The sequence below is a fragment of the Salmo trutta genome, chromosome 30 (genome assembly GCF_901001165.1).
Source record: "Salmo trutta chromosome 30, fSalTru1.1, whole genome shotgun sequence".
Classification (NCBI taxonomy): Eukaryota; Metazoa; Chordata; class Actinopteri; order Salmoniformes; family Salmonidae; genus Salmo; species Salmo trutta.
Genome location: NC_042986.1, coordinates 27321666 through 27336579, shown reverse-complemented (window position 1 = coordinate 27336579; position 14914 = coordinate 27321666). Strand labels below are relative to the sequence as shown.

Sequence of the window (14914 nt, the reverse complement as noted above, 5' to 3'; positions counted from 1 at the left end):
ACCACCGTTCCTGCTTTTAGTTTGCTAATATAATAAAATACAAGTCAAACTTTATGTAAAGTGATGTGGAAGGCAATATAATCTCTCCTTTGGGAGGTGTTTCTATATCACTTGATTAATTGCCTTTCCACTGGTTTAAGCTTTCTTCTATGGTGGGTTGTTAATCCCCATCTTATCTGACCAGTGGTGAAAAAGTACCCAATTGTCATACTTGAGTATAAGTATAGAAACCGTAATAGGACGTTAGTCAAGTAAAAGTGAAAGTCACCCAGTAAAATGCTAAGTCTAAAAGTATTTGGTTCTAAATAGGTTTAAGTATCAAAAGTAAATGTAATTGCTCAAATATACTTTTGCATCAAAAGTAAAAGTATAAATCACTTAAAATTCCTTACATTAAGTAAAGCAGACAGCACCATTGAATACTTTTTTTTTTTACAGATAACAAAGGGCACACTCCAACACTGACATAATTTACAAGCGATGTATTTGTGTTTAATGAGTCCGCCAGAACAGAGGCAGTAGGGAGGACCAGGGATGTTCTCTTGAAGTGTGTGAATTGGACAATTTTCCTGTACTGCTAAACATTCAACATGTAACGAATACTTTTTGGTGTCAGGAAAATGTATGGAGTTAAAAAGTAAATTATTTTATTTAGGAATGTAGTAAAAGTTGCCAAAAATATGATTTGTAAAGTACAGATACCCCAAAAAAGTACTTAAGTAGTACTTATTTTTAGTAAAGTATTTTTACTGAAGTACTTTCCACCACTGTATCGTGTTGGCTGATAAGGACACAATGGAATTTTTTTCATAACTGAAATAACCAAGTGTAGTCTGTAGATGTGTTGTTGTTAAACGTTCTCTCCTGGAGTTATAGTTCAACTCGGAAGTTTACGTACACCTTAGCCCAAATCCGTTTAATGTTTTTCACAATTCCTGACATTTAGTCCTAGTAAAAAAATCCCTGTCTTAGGTCAGTTAGGATCACCACTTTATTTTAAGAATGTCAAATGTCAGAATAATAGTAGAGAGTTTTATTTCAGCTTTTATTTCTTTCATCCAATTCCCAGTGGGTCAGAAGTTTACATACACTCAATTAGTATGCGGTAGCATTGGCTTTAAATTGTTTAACTTGGGTCAAACGTTTCGGGTAGCCTTTCACAAGCTAAGTTGGGTGAATTTTGGCCCATTCCTCCTGACAGAGCTGGTGTAACTGAGTCAGGTTTGTAGGCCTCCTTGCTTCCACACACTTTTTCAGTTCTGCCCACACATTTTCTATAGGATTGAGGTCAGGGCTTTGTGATGGCGACTCCAATACCTTGACTTTGTTGTCCTTAAGCCATTTTGCCACAACTTTGGAAGTATGCTTGTGGTCATTGTCCATTTGGAAAACCCATTTGCGACCAAGCTTTAACTTCCTGACTGATGTCTTGAGATGTTGCTTCAATATATCCACATAATTTTCCATCCTCATGATGCCATCTATTTTGTGAAGTACACCAGTCCCTCCTGCAGCAAAGCACCCCCACAACATGATGCTGCCACCCCCATGCTTCACGGTTGGGATGGTGTTCTTTGGCTTGCAAGCCTCCCCCTTTTTCCTCCAAACATAACGATGGTCATTATGGCCAAACAGTTCTATTTTTGTTTCATCAGACCAGAGGACATTTCTCCAAAAGGTACGATCTTTGTCCCCATGTGCAGTTGCAAACCGTAGTCTGTCTTTTTTATGGCGGTTTTTGAGCAGTGGCTTCTTCCTTGCTGAGCGGCCTTTCAGGTTATGTCGATTTAGGACTCGTTTTACTGTGGATATAGATACTTTTATACCTGTTTCCTCCAGCATCTTCACAAGGTCCTTTGCTGTTGTTCTGGGATTGATTTGCACTTTTCGCACCAAAGTAGATTAATCTCTAGGAGACAGAACGTGCCTCCTTCCTGAGTGGTATGACGGCTGCGTGGGTCCATGGTGTTTATACTTGCGTACTATTGTTTGTACAGATGAACGTGGTACCTTCAGGCGTTTGGAAATTGCTCACAAGGATGAACCAGACTTGTGGAGGTCTACAATTGTTTTTCTGAGGTCTTGGCTGATTTCTTTTGATTTTCCCATGATGTCAAGCAAAGAGGCAGTGAGTTTGAAGGTAGGCCTTGAAATAATCTGTCTGTAAACAATTGTTGGAAAAATGACTTGTGTCATGCACAAAGTAGATGTCCTAACTGACTTGCCAAAACCATAGTTTGATAACAATAAATTTGTGGAGTGGTTGAAAAACAAGTTTTAATGACTCCAACCTAAGTGTATGTAAACTTCCGACTTCAACTGTGTCATATGAGGCCCTGCTTTCCTCTCCTCCTCTCTCCCTTCTTTTCACCCTTCACTGTAGCCTGAAACATCTGCTCTCTAAAACACAGCTTTTTCTTCGTTCGTTTTTTTCTGTTCTCTTCCTCTCATCAGGAACGACTGACCTGACAGGGGGGAAGTGAGGGTGACCTTCAAGGAAAAGAACAGCAGGATGGCACGTGGAGTCTCTCTCTCTCCTTGCTCTTTCTCTCTTTACTTACACCATTTTGGTGGCTGAAGAGGGAGAATTAGAATTCCGAGGGAGAGTGGGTGCTGTTGCGTGATGGATGAAGGTGGAGAAGTGAGGATAAGACTGTGTATGCGAGACTTCAGTATTCCATGGAAAGGGCCAGTGCAGTAAAGGAGAGGGAATTGTGCACGTAAAGCAACCATATCCACTACTGTCATACATAGTTTTGGCCTGACACAGTGAAGAACAAACCAGAAAACTCTTACAGTAGCTTAAGAAAACCAGATTCTACATCTCTGTAGCAAAGCTTATTTCTGACGGGATCAGTCTTTGTGAGAAGCGCATGCAACAATAGACAGAAAGAGATTCACTGTAGCAGCAAAGGTTCAGGGCTTCATGAAGCTGTTTATTCAGTTCATCATAGTCTGTTATGCCAGAGAGACCACCAATTCCAATATTGCCCTGAAATGAAATGATGGACTATATCAAATACAATAAATCATTTGTATTGATGAAACCATGAAAATCGCAGGTCTGTCAAATTCATAGTAAAATAAAGGCATTGTTATAGCCGGTCTCTCTGGTAGTACTGTGGCAGGATACTCGGTGCGCCTGCCTCATACTTCGGGGACGAGTGCGTCGTCACACAGTTTGCCATGACAGATGGTCGGGAACACTTGTCCCCACGGCGATTATGCAACAAGTGTGATTTTCACTCTGTCACACTGGGTGTGTTGGTGCTGCATGCAGGAAATAGGCCTCTGTGTGTATCTTAACTCTAGCTTGCTGTCTGCAGGTCTAGACTGTCTAGATACAGTACACTGTGTGTCTATCTAATGCCCAGAGGGAGGCGGTTAGCGTTGGTTTACTGTCAAGGTAATGTGACCCTCGGTGTCTCAGCCCAACAGAACAGAGAGTTAGACTTAATGTTATCCACTTAATCTGTCACAGGGATCTACTCTGATATAGTCCCCTGTTGAAGAATTGGTGTGTAAGAAAGCTGTGGATGGTGTGTACGATTTATGACCTGGCCCGAGTATCCTGGAAGGATATTGACCTCATCCCGTCAGTAGAGGATGCCTGGTTATTTTTTTTAAATGCCTTCCTCACCATCTTAAATAAGCATGCCCCTTCAAGAAATGTAGAACCAGGAACAGATAAAGCCCTTGGTTCTCTCCAGACCTGACTGCCCTTAACCAACACAAAAACATCCTGTGGCGTTCTGCATTAGCATCGAACAGCCCCCGTGATATGCAACTTTTCAGGGAAGTTAGAAACCAATATACACAGGCAGTTAGAAAAGCCAAGGCTAGCTTTTTCAAGCAGAAATGTGCTTCCTGCAACACAAACTCAAAAAAGTTCTGGAACACTGTAAGGTCCATGGAGAATAAGAGCACCTCCTCCCAACTGCCCACTGCACTGAGGATAGGAAACTCCATCACCACCGACAAATCCACTATAATTGAGAATTTCAATAAGCATTTTTCTACGGCTGGCCGTGCTTTCCACCTGGCCACCTTACCCCAGTCAACAGCACTGCACCCCCTACAGCAACTCGCCCAAGCCTTCCCCATTTCTCCTTCTCCCAAATCCAGTCAGCTGATGTTCTGAAAGAGCTGCAAAATCTGGACCCCTACAAATCAGCCGAGCTAGACAATCTGGACCCTTTCTTTCTAAAATTATCTGCCGAAATTGTTGCAACCCTTATTACTAGCCTGTTCAACCTCTCTTTCGTGTCGTCTGAGTTTCCCAAAGATTGGAAAGCTGCCGCGCTCATCCCCCTCTTTAAAGGGGGGTGACACTCTTGACCCAAACTGCTACAGACCTATATCTATCCCACCCTGCCTTTCTAAGGTCTTCGAAAGCCAAGTTAACAAACGGATTACCGACCATTTCGAATCCCGCCGTACCTTCTCCGCTATGCAATCTGGTTTCGGAGCTGGTCATGGGTGCACCTCAGCCACGCTCAAGGTCCTAAACGATATCTTAACCGCCATCGATAAGAAACAATACTGTGCAGCCGTATTCATTGACCTGGCCAAGGCTTTCGACTCCGTCAATCACCACATCCTCATCCGCAGACTCAACAGCCTTGGTTTCTCAATTGATTGCCTCGCCTGGTTCATGAACTACTTCTCTGATAGAGTTCAGTGTGTCAAATCAGAGGGCCTGTTGTCCAGTCCTCTGGCAGTCTCTATGGGGGTGCCACAGGGTTCATTTATTGGGCCGACTCTCTTCTCTGTATACATCAATGATGTTGTTCTTGCTGCTGGTGATTCTCTGATCCACCTCTACGCAGACAACACCATTCTGTATACTTCTGGCCCTTCTTTGGACACTGTGTTAACAACCCTCCAGACGAGTTTCAATGCCATACAACTCTCCTTCCGTGGCCTCCAACTGCTCTTAAATAGAAGTAAAACTAAATGCATGCTCTTCAACCGATCGCTGCCTGCACCTGCTCGCCCGTCCAGCATCACTACTCTGGATGGTTCTGACTTAGAATACATGGACAACTACAAATACCTAGGTGTCTGGCTAGACTGTAAACTCTCCTTCCAGACTCACATCAAACATCTCCAATCCAAAGTTAAACCTAGAATTGGCTTCCTATTTCGCAACAAAGCATCCTTCACTCATGCTGCCAAACATACCCTCGTAAAACTGACCATCCTACCGATCCTCGACTTCGGCGATGTCATTTACAAAATAGCCTCCAATACCCTACTCAATAAATTGGATGCAGCCTATCACAGTGCCATCCGTTTTGTCACCAAAGCCCCATACACTACCCACCACTGCGACCTGTACACTCTCGTTGGCTGGCCCTTGCCTCATACTCGTCGCCAAACCCACTGGCTCCAGATCATCTACAAGACCCTGCTAGGTAAAGTCCCCACTTATCTCCGCTCGCTGGTCACCATTGCAGCACCCACCCGTAGCACACGCTCCAGCAGGTATATCTCACTGGTCACCCCCAAAGCCAATTCCTCCTTTGGCCGCCTCTCCTTCCAGTTCTCTGCTGCCAATGACTGGAACGAACTACAAAAATCTCTGAAACTGGAAACACTTATCTCCCTCACTAGCTTTAAGCACCAGTTGTCAGAGCAGCTCACAGATTACTGCACCTGTACATAGCCCATCTATAATTTAGCCCAAACAACTACCTCTTCCCCTAATGTATTTATTTATTTATTTTGCTCCTTTGCACCCCAGTATTTCTACTTTGCACATTCATCCACTGCAAATCTACCATTCCAGTGTTTTATTTGCTATATTGTATTTACTTCGCCACCGTGGCCTATTTATTGCCTTTACATCCCTTATCTCACCTCATTTGCTCACATTGTATATAGACTTATTTTTCTACTGTTTTATTGACTATGTTTGTTTTACTCCATGTGTAACTCTGTGTTGTTGTATGTGTCGAACTGCTTTGCTTTATCTTGGCCAGGTCGCAGTTGTAAATGAGAACTTGTTCTCAACTTCCCTACCTGGTTAAATAAAATGTCTTAGAGTTTTGTCTTGCTATGACAACAATGAGTTATTAGAACTACATTTGATTCAGTTCAACTCAATACATTCAGATCAGCTCAATACATTCAGATCAGCTCAATACATTCAGATCAGCGCAATACATTCAGATCAACTCAATACATTCAGATCAACTCAATTCATTCAGATCAGCTCAATGCATTCAGATCAGCTCAATACATTCAGATCAGCTCAATGCATTCAGATCAGCTCACGACATTCAGTTCAACTCAATGCATTCAGATTAACTCAATACATTCACTTCAACTCAATACATTCAGATCAACTCAAGGTGTAGCCTATTTATCCACAAGGGCCAATTTTAGCTAGGTTTAAAGTGTAAGTGCAGACAACGTATGATACATACATACAGTTGTAAAGTCGGAAGTTTACATACACTTAGATTGGAGTTATTAAAACTAGTTTTTCATCCACTCCACAAATTTCTTGTTAACAAACTATAGTTTTGGCAAGTCGGTTAGGACATCTACTTAGTGCATGACACAAGTAATTTTTCCAACAATTGTTTTCAGACAGATTATTTCACTTATAATTCACTGTATCACAATTCCAGTGGGTCAGAAGTTTACTTACACTAAGTTGACTGTGCCTTTAAACAGCTTGGAATATTCCAGAAAATGATGTCATGGCTTTAGAAGCTTCTGATAGGCTAATTGACATCATTTGAGTCAATTGGAGATGTACCTGTGGATGTATTTCAAGGCCTACCTTCAAACTCAGTGCCTCTTTGCTTGACAATACTTTTTTAAGGGAAAATCAAAAAAAATCAGCCAAGACCTCAGAAAGAAATTGTAGACCTCCACAAGTCTGGTTCATCCTTGTGAGCAATTTCCAAATGCCTGAAGGTACCACGTACATCTGTACAAACAATAGTACGCAAGTATAAACACCATGGGACCACGCAGCCATCATACCGCTCAGGAAGAAGACTCGTTCTGTCTCCTAGAGATGAACGTACTTTGGTGTAAAAACTGCTAATCAATCCCAGAACAACAGCAAAGGACCTTGAGAAGATGCTGGACGAAACAGGTACAAAAGTATCTATATTGACAGTAAAATGAGTCCTACATCGTCATAACCTGAAAGGCCACTCAGCAAGGAAGAAGCCACTGTGCCACGGGGGTGGCAGCATCATGTTGTGGGGGTGCTTTGCTGCACGAGGGACTGGTGCACTTTACAAAATAGATGGCTTCATGAGGAGGAAAATTATGTGGATATATTGAAGCAACATCTCAAGACATCAGCCAGGAAGTTACAGCTTGGTCGCAAATGGGTCTTCCAAATGGACAATGACCCCAAGCATACTTCCAAAGTTGTGGCAAAATGGCTTAAGGACAATAAAGTCAAGGTATTGGAGTGGCCATCACAAAGCCCTGACCTCAATCCTATAGAAAATTTATGGGCAGAACTGAAAAAGCGTGTGCGCGCAAGGAGGCCTACAAACCTGACTCAGTTACACCAGCTCTGTCACGAGGAATGGGCCAAAATTCACCCAACTTATTGTGGGAAGCTTGTGGAAGGCTACCCGAAACGTTTGACCCAAGTTAAACAATTTAAAGGCAATGCTGCCAAATACTAATTGAGTGTATGTAAACTTCTGACCCACTGGGAATGTGAAATAAAAGCTGAAATAAATCATTCTCTCTACTATTATTCTGACATTTCACATTCTTAAAATAAATGGGTGATCCTAACTGACCTAAGACAGGGAATTTTTACTTGGATTAAATGTCAGGAATTGTGAAAAACTGAGTTTAAATGTATTTGGCTAAGGTGTATGTAAACTTCCGACTTCAACTGTAACTGTCACTTTAAATCTCACTGCAAGACCCTAGTTTTCTGCAGTACTTCACAAGAATAGCCGTTCTCTGTCTGTATTCAGCTAATTCCTCCATGTTCTAGGTGGCAGTCTGGCTGGCCGCTGTGGAGACACGTCGATCGACGTGTTTACAGAATTCACACGCCACTGCTTGATTGAGAGGCGGTTGAGTGTCTAAAACGAATTCAAAAGGGCTTACAAAGCACAATGTGTCTCTGAGAAAAGTTTTAAACCGATTGTGCACCTTTGAAACCGTAGTGTCATTAGCCGTTTCTCAATGCCTTTCATGTGTTAACCCTTCTGACTCTTCAGCTGTGGTGCATACGTTAGTAGTGCTAGATCCCATTTAGCAGTCAGAAGGCCCCTACATTTTAGTCAGGCAATTGGAGGGCCTACTAAACCTTGACTGAGGGTCTTAACATGGTGTCAGTATGTGTTTGAAATGCAGAAGGGTTTGTTGTGAGTATTCTATACAGTCATCCCATTATAAGGCTGAAAATACCCTGTGGTCATGGTCAGGGGATTAACACTGGTTGTAGTCAGCTGTGACTGATATCTGTTTGTAGGTCAGATGATATAGGCAAACAACCTTGCTTGTTACTTTGGTACTTTGGGTGTGGTGTATGATGGGTCAAATTCACTAATGGTCTTCATATCAAATTATATAAACACTAAGAGGTATCACAATTTCTGATTTTGCATGTAATGGAAATTAGAAACATCATTGTTAAACTATGAAATTGTAACTAAAAGCCTTATTGGCTGTAGTTTTTATTACAGCTTTAAGATTAATTTCTATGTTTGTAGTGTACAACCAATAACGAACTCCCCTGGTCATAACTCAGTTGCTGGCAGCCTTCTTCCTGTATGATGAGGGAAGCGGTTTAATGTAGCTAAGAATCCAGGGTTTGTCCGGTGTATACTACAGATGAGGTCAGTATTCAAACCCAAACATATCCTGTGTAAAAGGGAAAGTTCCCATGAAAAGAGTTAATGACAGGAGTTATAAATGGGGAAGCCACCCTCACTCACAAACACCCCTTTCCATGTTGACTCATTGAATGGATTTCAATTTGAGACTTTTCGAATGATTAACATTTGTATATATTTACCTTGTCACTCTAAGCTCAAACAGGACTTTGGAATATTTACTGAGGCTCCTATACGCCAAACATGATGTAACTGTCATTGCACACTGGTTGACCTTTGAACTGCATGGTGCAGACTTACTGCGGAGGGAGCTGCTCTGAGTGTGTTCATATATACAGTCATTAGTGTGAACTCTGGACTGCTGTTGGCAATCAGACATGGTGGACAAGGTATGGAGGAAGAGTTGGCAGTTCATAGAGCACAGGAGGTCTCTGCATGTGAAGCAGCAGTCTTCTCCAAATGTTGAACGTAAGAGTGAGTGAGTACCCTCTCCTGTTTAACTTCCTGCCGGGTTGAAGGGTTGCTTTCAAAGGTTGGGTTGAAGGGTTTGTATGTTGATTGCACTGCTTGGTTCTTACTGTGTCATCACGCCAACAAATGTGCTGACTGCTGAGTTTTTCATGGAGATTGGCTTGGTGACGTGTTACTCTCTCTGAATACTAGATAATGAATGGGGCTGTTACAGTCATATTTCAAATAGTAATCATGGCCGACCCACTTACATGCACTTTTAATCAGCACACAGTGTTGAGAAGTTGATGTAGGCTGTGTCTAGAAATGTTACTGTCAGCAGTTTTGAGAAATGAGTCGTGTTAAGGCTGAATGCTGCTCTACCACCATCTATGCCGTATTGAGTCTGTAATTACGTTTTTAAACACACAGAAACATGGACTTCAGCCCTCACTGTTTTATTTGGCTGTTTTCATTTAGACATCAACAGCTTAGTTAAAATTCATGCTGTGAGGACTTGATTCACAGACATTTCCTGAACTTATTCAGCAGCACAGGGGTTAAAGTCGTGTACACACTCTACTCAGCAAATTGGATGCAGTCTATCACAGTGCCATCCCTTTTGTCACCAAAGCCCCATATACTACCCACCACTGTGACCTGTATGCTCTCGTTGCTTGGCCCTTGCTTCATACTCGTCGCCAAACCCATTGGCTCCAGGTCATCTGCAAGTTTTTGCTAGGTTAAGCCCCACCTTATCTCAGCTCACTGGTCACCATAGCAGCACCCACCTGTAGCACGCGCTCCAGCAGGTATATTTCACTAGTCACCCCCAAAGCCAATTCCTCCTTTGGCCGCCTATCCTTCCAGTTCTCTGCTGCCAATGACTGGAACGAATTGCAAAAATCACTGAAGCTGGAGACTCATATCTCCCTCACTAGCTTTAAGCACCAGCTGTCAGAGCAGCTCACAGATCACTGCACCTGTACATAGCCCATCTGTAAATAGCCCATCCAACTACCTCATCCCCATACTGTTATTTTTTTTCTTCTTGTTTGCACCCCAGTATCTCTACTTGCACATTCATCTTCTGCACATCTCACTCCAGTGTTTTAATTGCTAAATTGTAATTATTTTGCCACTATGGCCTATTTATTGCCTTACCTCCCTTATCTTATCATTTGCACACACTGTATATATACTTTTTTTCTATTGTGTTATAGACTGTATGTTTGTTTATTCCATGTGTAACTCTGTGTTGTTGTTTGTGTCGCACTGCTTTGCTTTATCTTGGCCAGGTCGCAGTTGTAAATTAGAACTTGTTCTCAACTGGCCTACCTGGTTAAATAAAGGTGAAATTAAAAAATGAAAGAATGACAGTTCCAAATGAGTACTGAATGGTCCATGTTGGTGGTTGTACTTTACTGTCCTGAATAGGTTCTAGAGGAGTAATGGATGAGATGACTACTTGATGAGTGTCAATATGGTATGAGTACTGGGAGACCAGTGGATGGGCACAGGATATGAAAGCTTTGAATGACTCTGTTTCTCTGTATCATTGCAGTGTGGAGGCGGATGAAAACTTTGAGAAACTCTTTCTTTCTGTGTCATTGCAGTAGAGTAACTGTGTATCTCTGTGTGTCTGTTATTGCAGTGTGGAGGGGGATGCGCGGCCCAATGAGAGCGACGGTGGAGCCAGCTACAGGGGCCCAGTGATCAGCCCAGACCGCTTCGAGGGCCCCCTCTACGGCCACGGAGTGCAGCCCGGCCCCCAGCGGCCCCCCCGCAGGCCCAAGCTCCAGCACTCCCAGTCCATCCTCCGCAAGCAGGCCGAGGAAGAGGCCATCAAACGCTCCCGCTCACACTCAGAGGGCTATGAGCTGTCGGCTGACCTCCAGGACAAACAGGTAGAGTACCCTGGCCCCACTGTCTGATTGTCTGCAGACACACTCATCAACATCTATACAGATGCGTCACCTAATATCTCCGCTACTGAACGACTGTATCATTGACCACACTACACACACCCTAACTAAGCATCTACAGGTACCTTTGAAAAAAACAGTGGCATTGCTTTGCTACAGGTTCTCTGCTCATCCTGGACATTTGTATGACTAACAAATGATAGTAATTGTCCCTCGACAAGCTCAGTTCAGTCCCACGTGTATGAGCATGGGTCCTCATTTGTGAAGGGCTGTTGTGTTATAATCATGGTGTTATTATCCGTCAGGTGGAGATGCTGGAGCGTAAATATGGCGGACGCTTCATAACCCGGCATGCGGCCCGAACCATCCAAACAGCCTTCCGTCAGTACCAGATGAACAAAAACTTTGAGCGCCTCAGGAGTTGTATGTCTGAGAACCGCATGTCCCGACGCATCGTCCTGTCCAATATGAGGATGCAGTTCTCCTTCGAGGGCCCTGAGAAAGTCCACAGCTCCTACTTTGAGGGGAAACAAGTGTCCCTGACAAACGACGGCACCCCCCTGGCCTTGGTACAGTCCGAGTGTGGGGACCTGGAGGTCCACCACCAGGCCAACATGGCGTCTCACCCGGCCTCCCAGAACCACCTAACGGATGCCATCACAGAGCTGGAGGACGCCTTCTCCAGGCAGGTCAAGTCTCTGGCCGAGTCCATCGATGACGCCTTGAACTGCCGTAGCCTGCAGGACGACGAGGGTCATGACCCAGAGGGCTTGGGCTGCCCCGAGGTGGAGAGGGAGGTGGCCTATCAGGTGAAGCCTCACCGCGGGGCGACGGGACGCAAGCGAGAAGACATGATGGCATCCTACAGCGATGTGACTCTGTTTATTGACGAGGAGGAACTGTCTCCCTCCATGGGGCTGTCGCGGGGGTCTGGTGACCAGCCCTCCAGCATTGAGTCAGACCTCCGCCTGCGCTCGGCCAACTCCTCCCAGGACTACTGGCCACTGGACCCCAAGGATGACGAGCGTGACACGGACACCAGCTGCCGCAGCACTCCCTCCCTGGAGTGCCAGGAACAGAGGCTCCACCTCCCCCTGCTGACCATCGAGCCGCCCAGCGACAGCTCCGCCGAACACAGCGACCGCTCTGACCGCAGCTCCATCAAACGTCCACCTGTCTACGAGCCTCATGGGGGCGGGCACATCGTGGCATCCTCCCAGGCCAGCCCCAAACACATCTCTCATGGTCCGCCCCCACGAGGGCCCTCCCGGGACGACGAGGCTCCCCTCCGCCACCGCCACAGGGCGCTGGAGAGCCACCTGGCCATCAACGGCTCGGCCAACCGGCAGAGCAAGTCTGAGTCTGACTTTTCGGATGGGGACAACGACAGCATCAACAGCACGTCTAACTCCAACGACACCATCAACTGCAGCTCTGAGTCGTCGTCCCGGGACAGCCTGAGGGAACAGACACTCAGCAAGCAGACGTACCACAAAGAGACTCGCAATAGCTGGGACTCACCGGTCTTCAGCAACGATGTGATCCGCAAGAGGCACTATCGCATCGGCCTGAACCTCTTCAACAAGTAGGTGCTCGGCTTTGACAAAGTGCTGACGTGGCTGACCACTGATTGGTGTCAATGAGCTGTTGATGTTGTAGAGTGGTCCCGGTAGTTGAACCGAGGTAACCTACCTACAGTAATCACGGTTGTATGAGTGCCACACAATATAAGTAATAAGTCTAATTCAATTCAATTAGGAATGTTGAGGATAAGAGGATCTATTAAAATGGAAAAATGGAAAAATGCATTTGTGTAAGATAGGCCTATAGGCTAAGCCATATATTTGGGCATTTGTGTCATCTCTTTGAATATTTATATGTCTACTTATTGAACTTATTTTACAGTCCATCTGTTTAACCTCTACTACATACAGCCAGACAGTGTCGCTCCATTTTCTGTGCCTTGGTTAAATATTATTATCCACCGTTTTCCTGCTGAGGTCACTTCCTATCAGTCAGAATCAAACACCACACTTGGCTCTGTAAAATGATTGGATAGGCCGCATAAGGACACGCCTGCTTATATGTGTGTGTGTCTGCAGGAAGCCAGAAAAGGGTGTCCAGTACCTGACTGAGAGAGGGTTCGTCCCAGACACGCCTGTGGGTGTGGCTCACTTCCTGCTTCAGAGAAAGGGCCTGAGCAGGCAGATGATTGGAGAGTTCCTGGGCAACCGGCAGAAACAGTTCAACAGAGACGTCCTGGAGTGAGTACTGTTAATTGGTCATTTTTAAAGGCCAGGTCATTTTGACCTGACCAGGAAAATCTGTATGAAGTTGTATGAAATGTATGCATTCACTACTGTAAGTCGCTCTGGATAAGAGCGTCTGCTAAATGACTTAAATGTAAATGTAATACTGTAGGCCAGGCCAGAACAATAGATGAACTGTACAGAGTTCAGCAAACTATCCTCCATCTTCACTCTCACTGCTCCAAATGTTTCTCCTAACTGACAGGTTATTGCCTTGGAACAGTTGGCACTAACATTGTGGCCATTAAAATTCAACATATTAAACAAAGATGGGTGAGGATGGCTGATATTGTACTGCAATGTTGAGGAAGCTAGCACGCAAGCATTTCACCGCACGTTTTATACCTGCTGTGAACGTGACTAATACATTTTATTTGATGAAAATTTTTTATTTCAATTTTGTATATCTGTGGCTTTGGGCCAGCCTAGTAGAATGTCCACACTCTGCTGCTCAGGGAGAGAGAGAGAGAGAGAGGGAGGGACAGGCTGGACTCATTAACATGCTACAGGCGATAGAGATGACTGGCTGTGTCAATAGGACTAGAAAACCCCCAAAGTCACCCTATCTCAAGCACACAGATCTCCACATTTAAGAACAATCTGGTGCTCCTCACACTTGGCCTCTCAAATGTGTTTTGTGTCATTATCAAAGGGCTATTAGGGAGTTTCCTGTCAGATTTTGACTAATCTTGAACTGCTGCTCACAGAATGCCCCTGTGATCTGTGTGTTTTATCTGGGAAGTAAATGAGATGGACTTTTGTAAATGAATACTAGACAAACCATTGATCAACGATATATTTTTGGGTTAGTGAATGAATTGTTGGTTGGTTGGTTGGTTGTTCCAGCTGTGTGGTAGATGAGATGGATTTCTCGTCGATGGAGCTGGACGAGGCACTGAGAAAGTTCCAGAATCACATCCGGGTCCAGGGAGAGGCCCAGAAGGTGGAGCGCCTCATTGAAGCCTACAGGTGAGACAACAGAGGAGAGTACATAGGTTAAGGATGTACTGGAATAAAGATACATACCGGTGAGAGATGCGTATACTGAAGGGGTTTGGCCAAGAGGGGCACACAGATCTGTTTTAGCGTTACTGTAATGGCTAAAGTACTGCACAGTATTTTTGGAAAATATGTCACGAGAGAGACAGATTGTTATTTGCTCTTTTGCATTACATTTTCAAATAGAGTTGCTCTGACGCTGACCTAAGTATTAGAAATGCAAGTCACTGCTAGCTTTGCTCACAACACCATGTTGGCTAAAGGACTGGTACACACACGATACTGCAATATGATGGCATGGTACACACACCATGCTGACAGTTATTGACCATCATCTGATGCATTGTATCCTGGCCTGAACACGTTTTCACCAGCAAGTCAACAAGACAAATGTCCA

The 14914-nt window shown here is 44.4% G+C and overlaps 1 protein-coding gene across 7 annotated transcripts in view; it reads left to right on the top strand.

Moving 5' to 3' along the window:
* The window catches only part of LOC115168400 (IQ motif and SEC7 domain-containing protein 1), a 223846-nt gene that overhangs the window by 185313 nt on the left and 23619 nt on the right, over positions 1–14914 (top strand). For 6 of the 7 annotated variants that reach the window (XM_029723636.1, XM_029723638.1, XM_029723641.1 and 3 more), the window contains 4 exons: positions 10939–11191; positions 11515–12794; positions 13312–13473; positions 14365–14487. In XM_029723636.1, the coding sequence (XP_029579496.1) occupies positions 10939–11191; positions 11515–12794; positions 13312–13473; positions 14365–14487 (1818 nt within the window). Of the gene's footprint in view, positions 1–9127; positions 9313–10938; positions 11192–11514; positions 12795–13311; positions 13474–14364; positions 14488–14914 lie in introns of those variants that run through there. The other variant, XM_029723639.1, reaches the window with a different exon arrangement.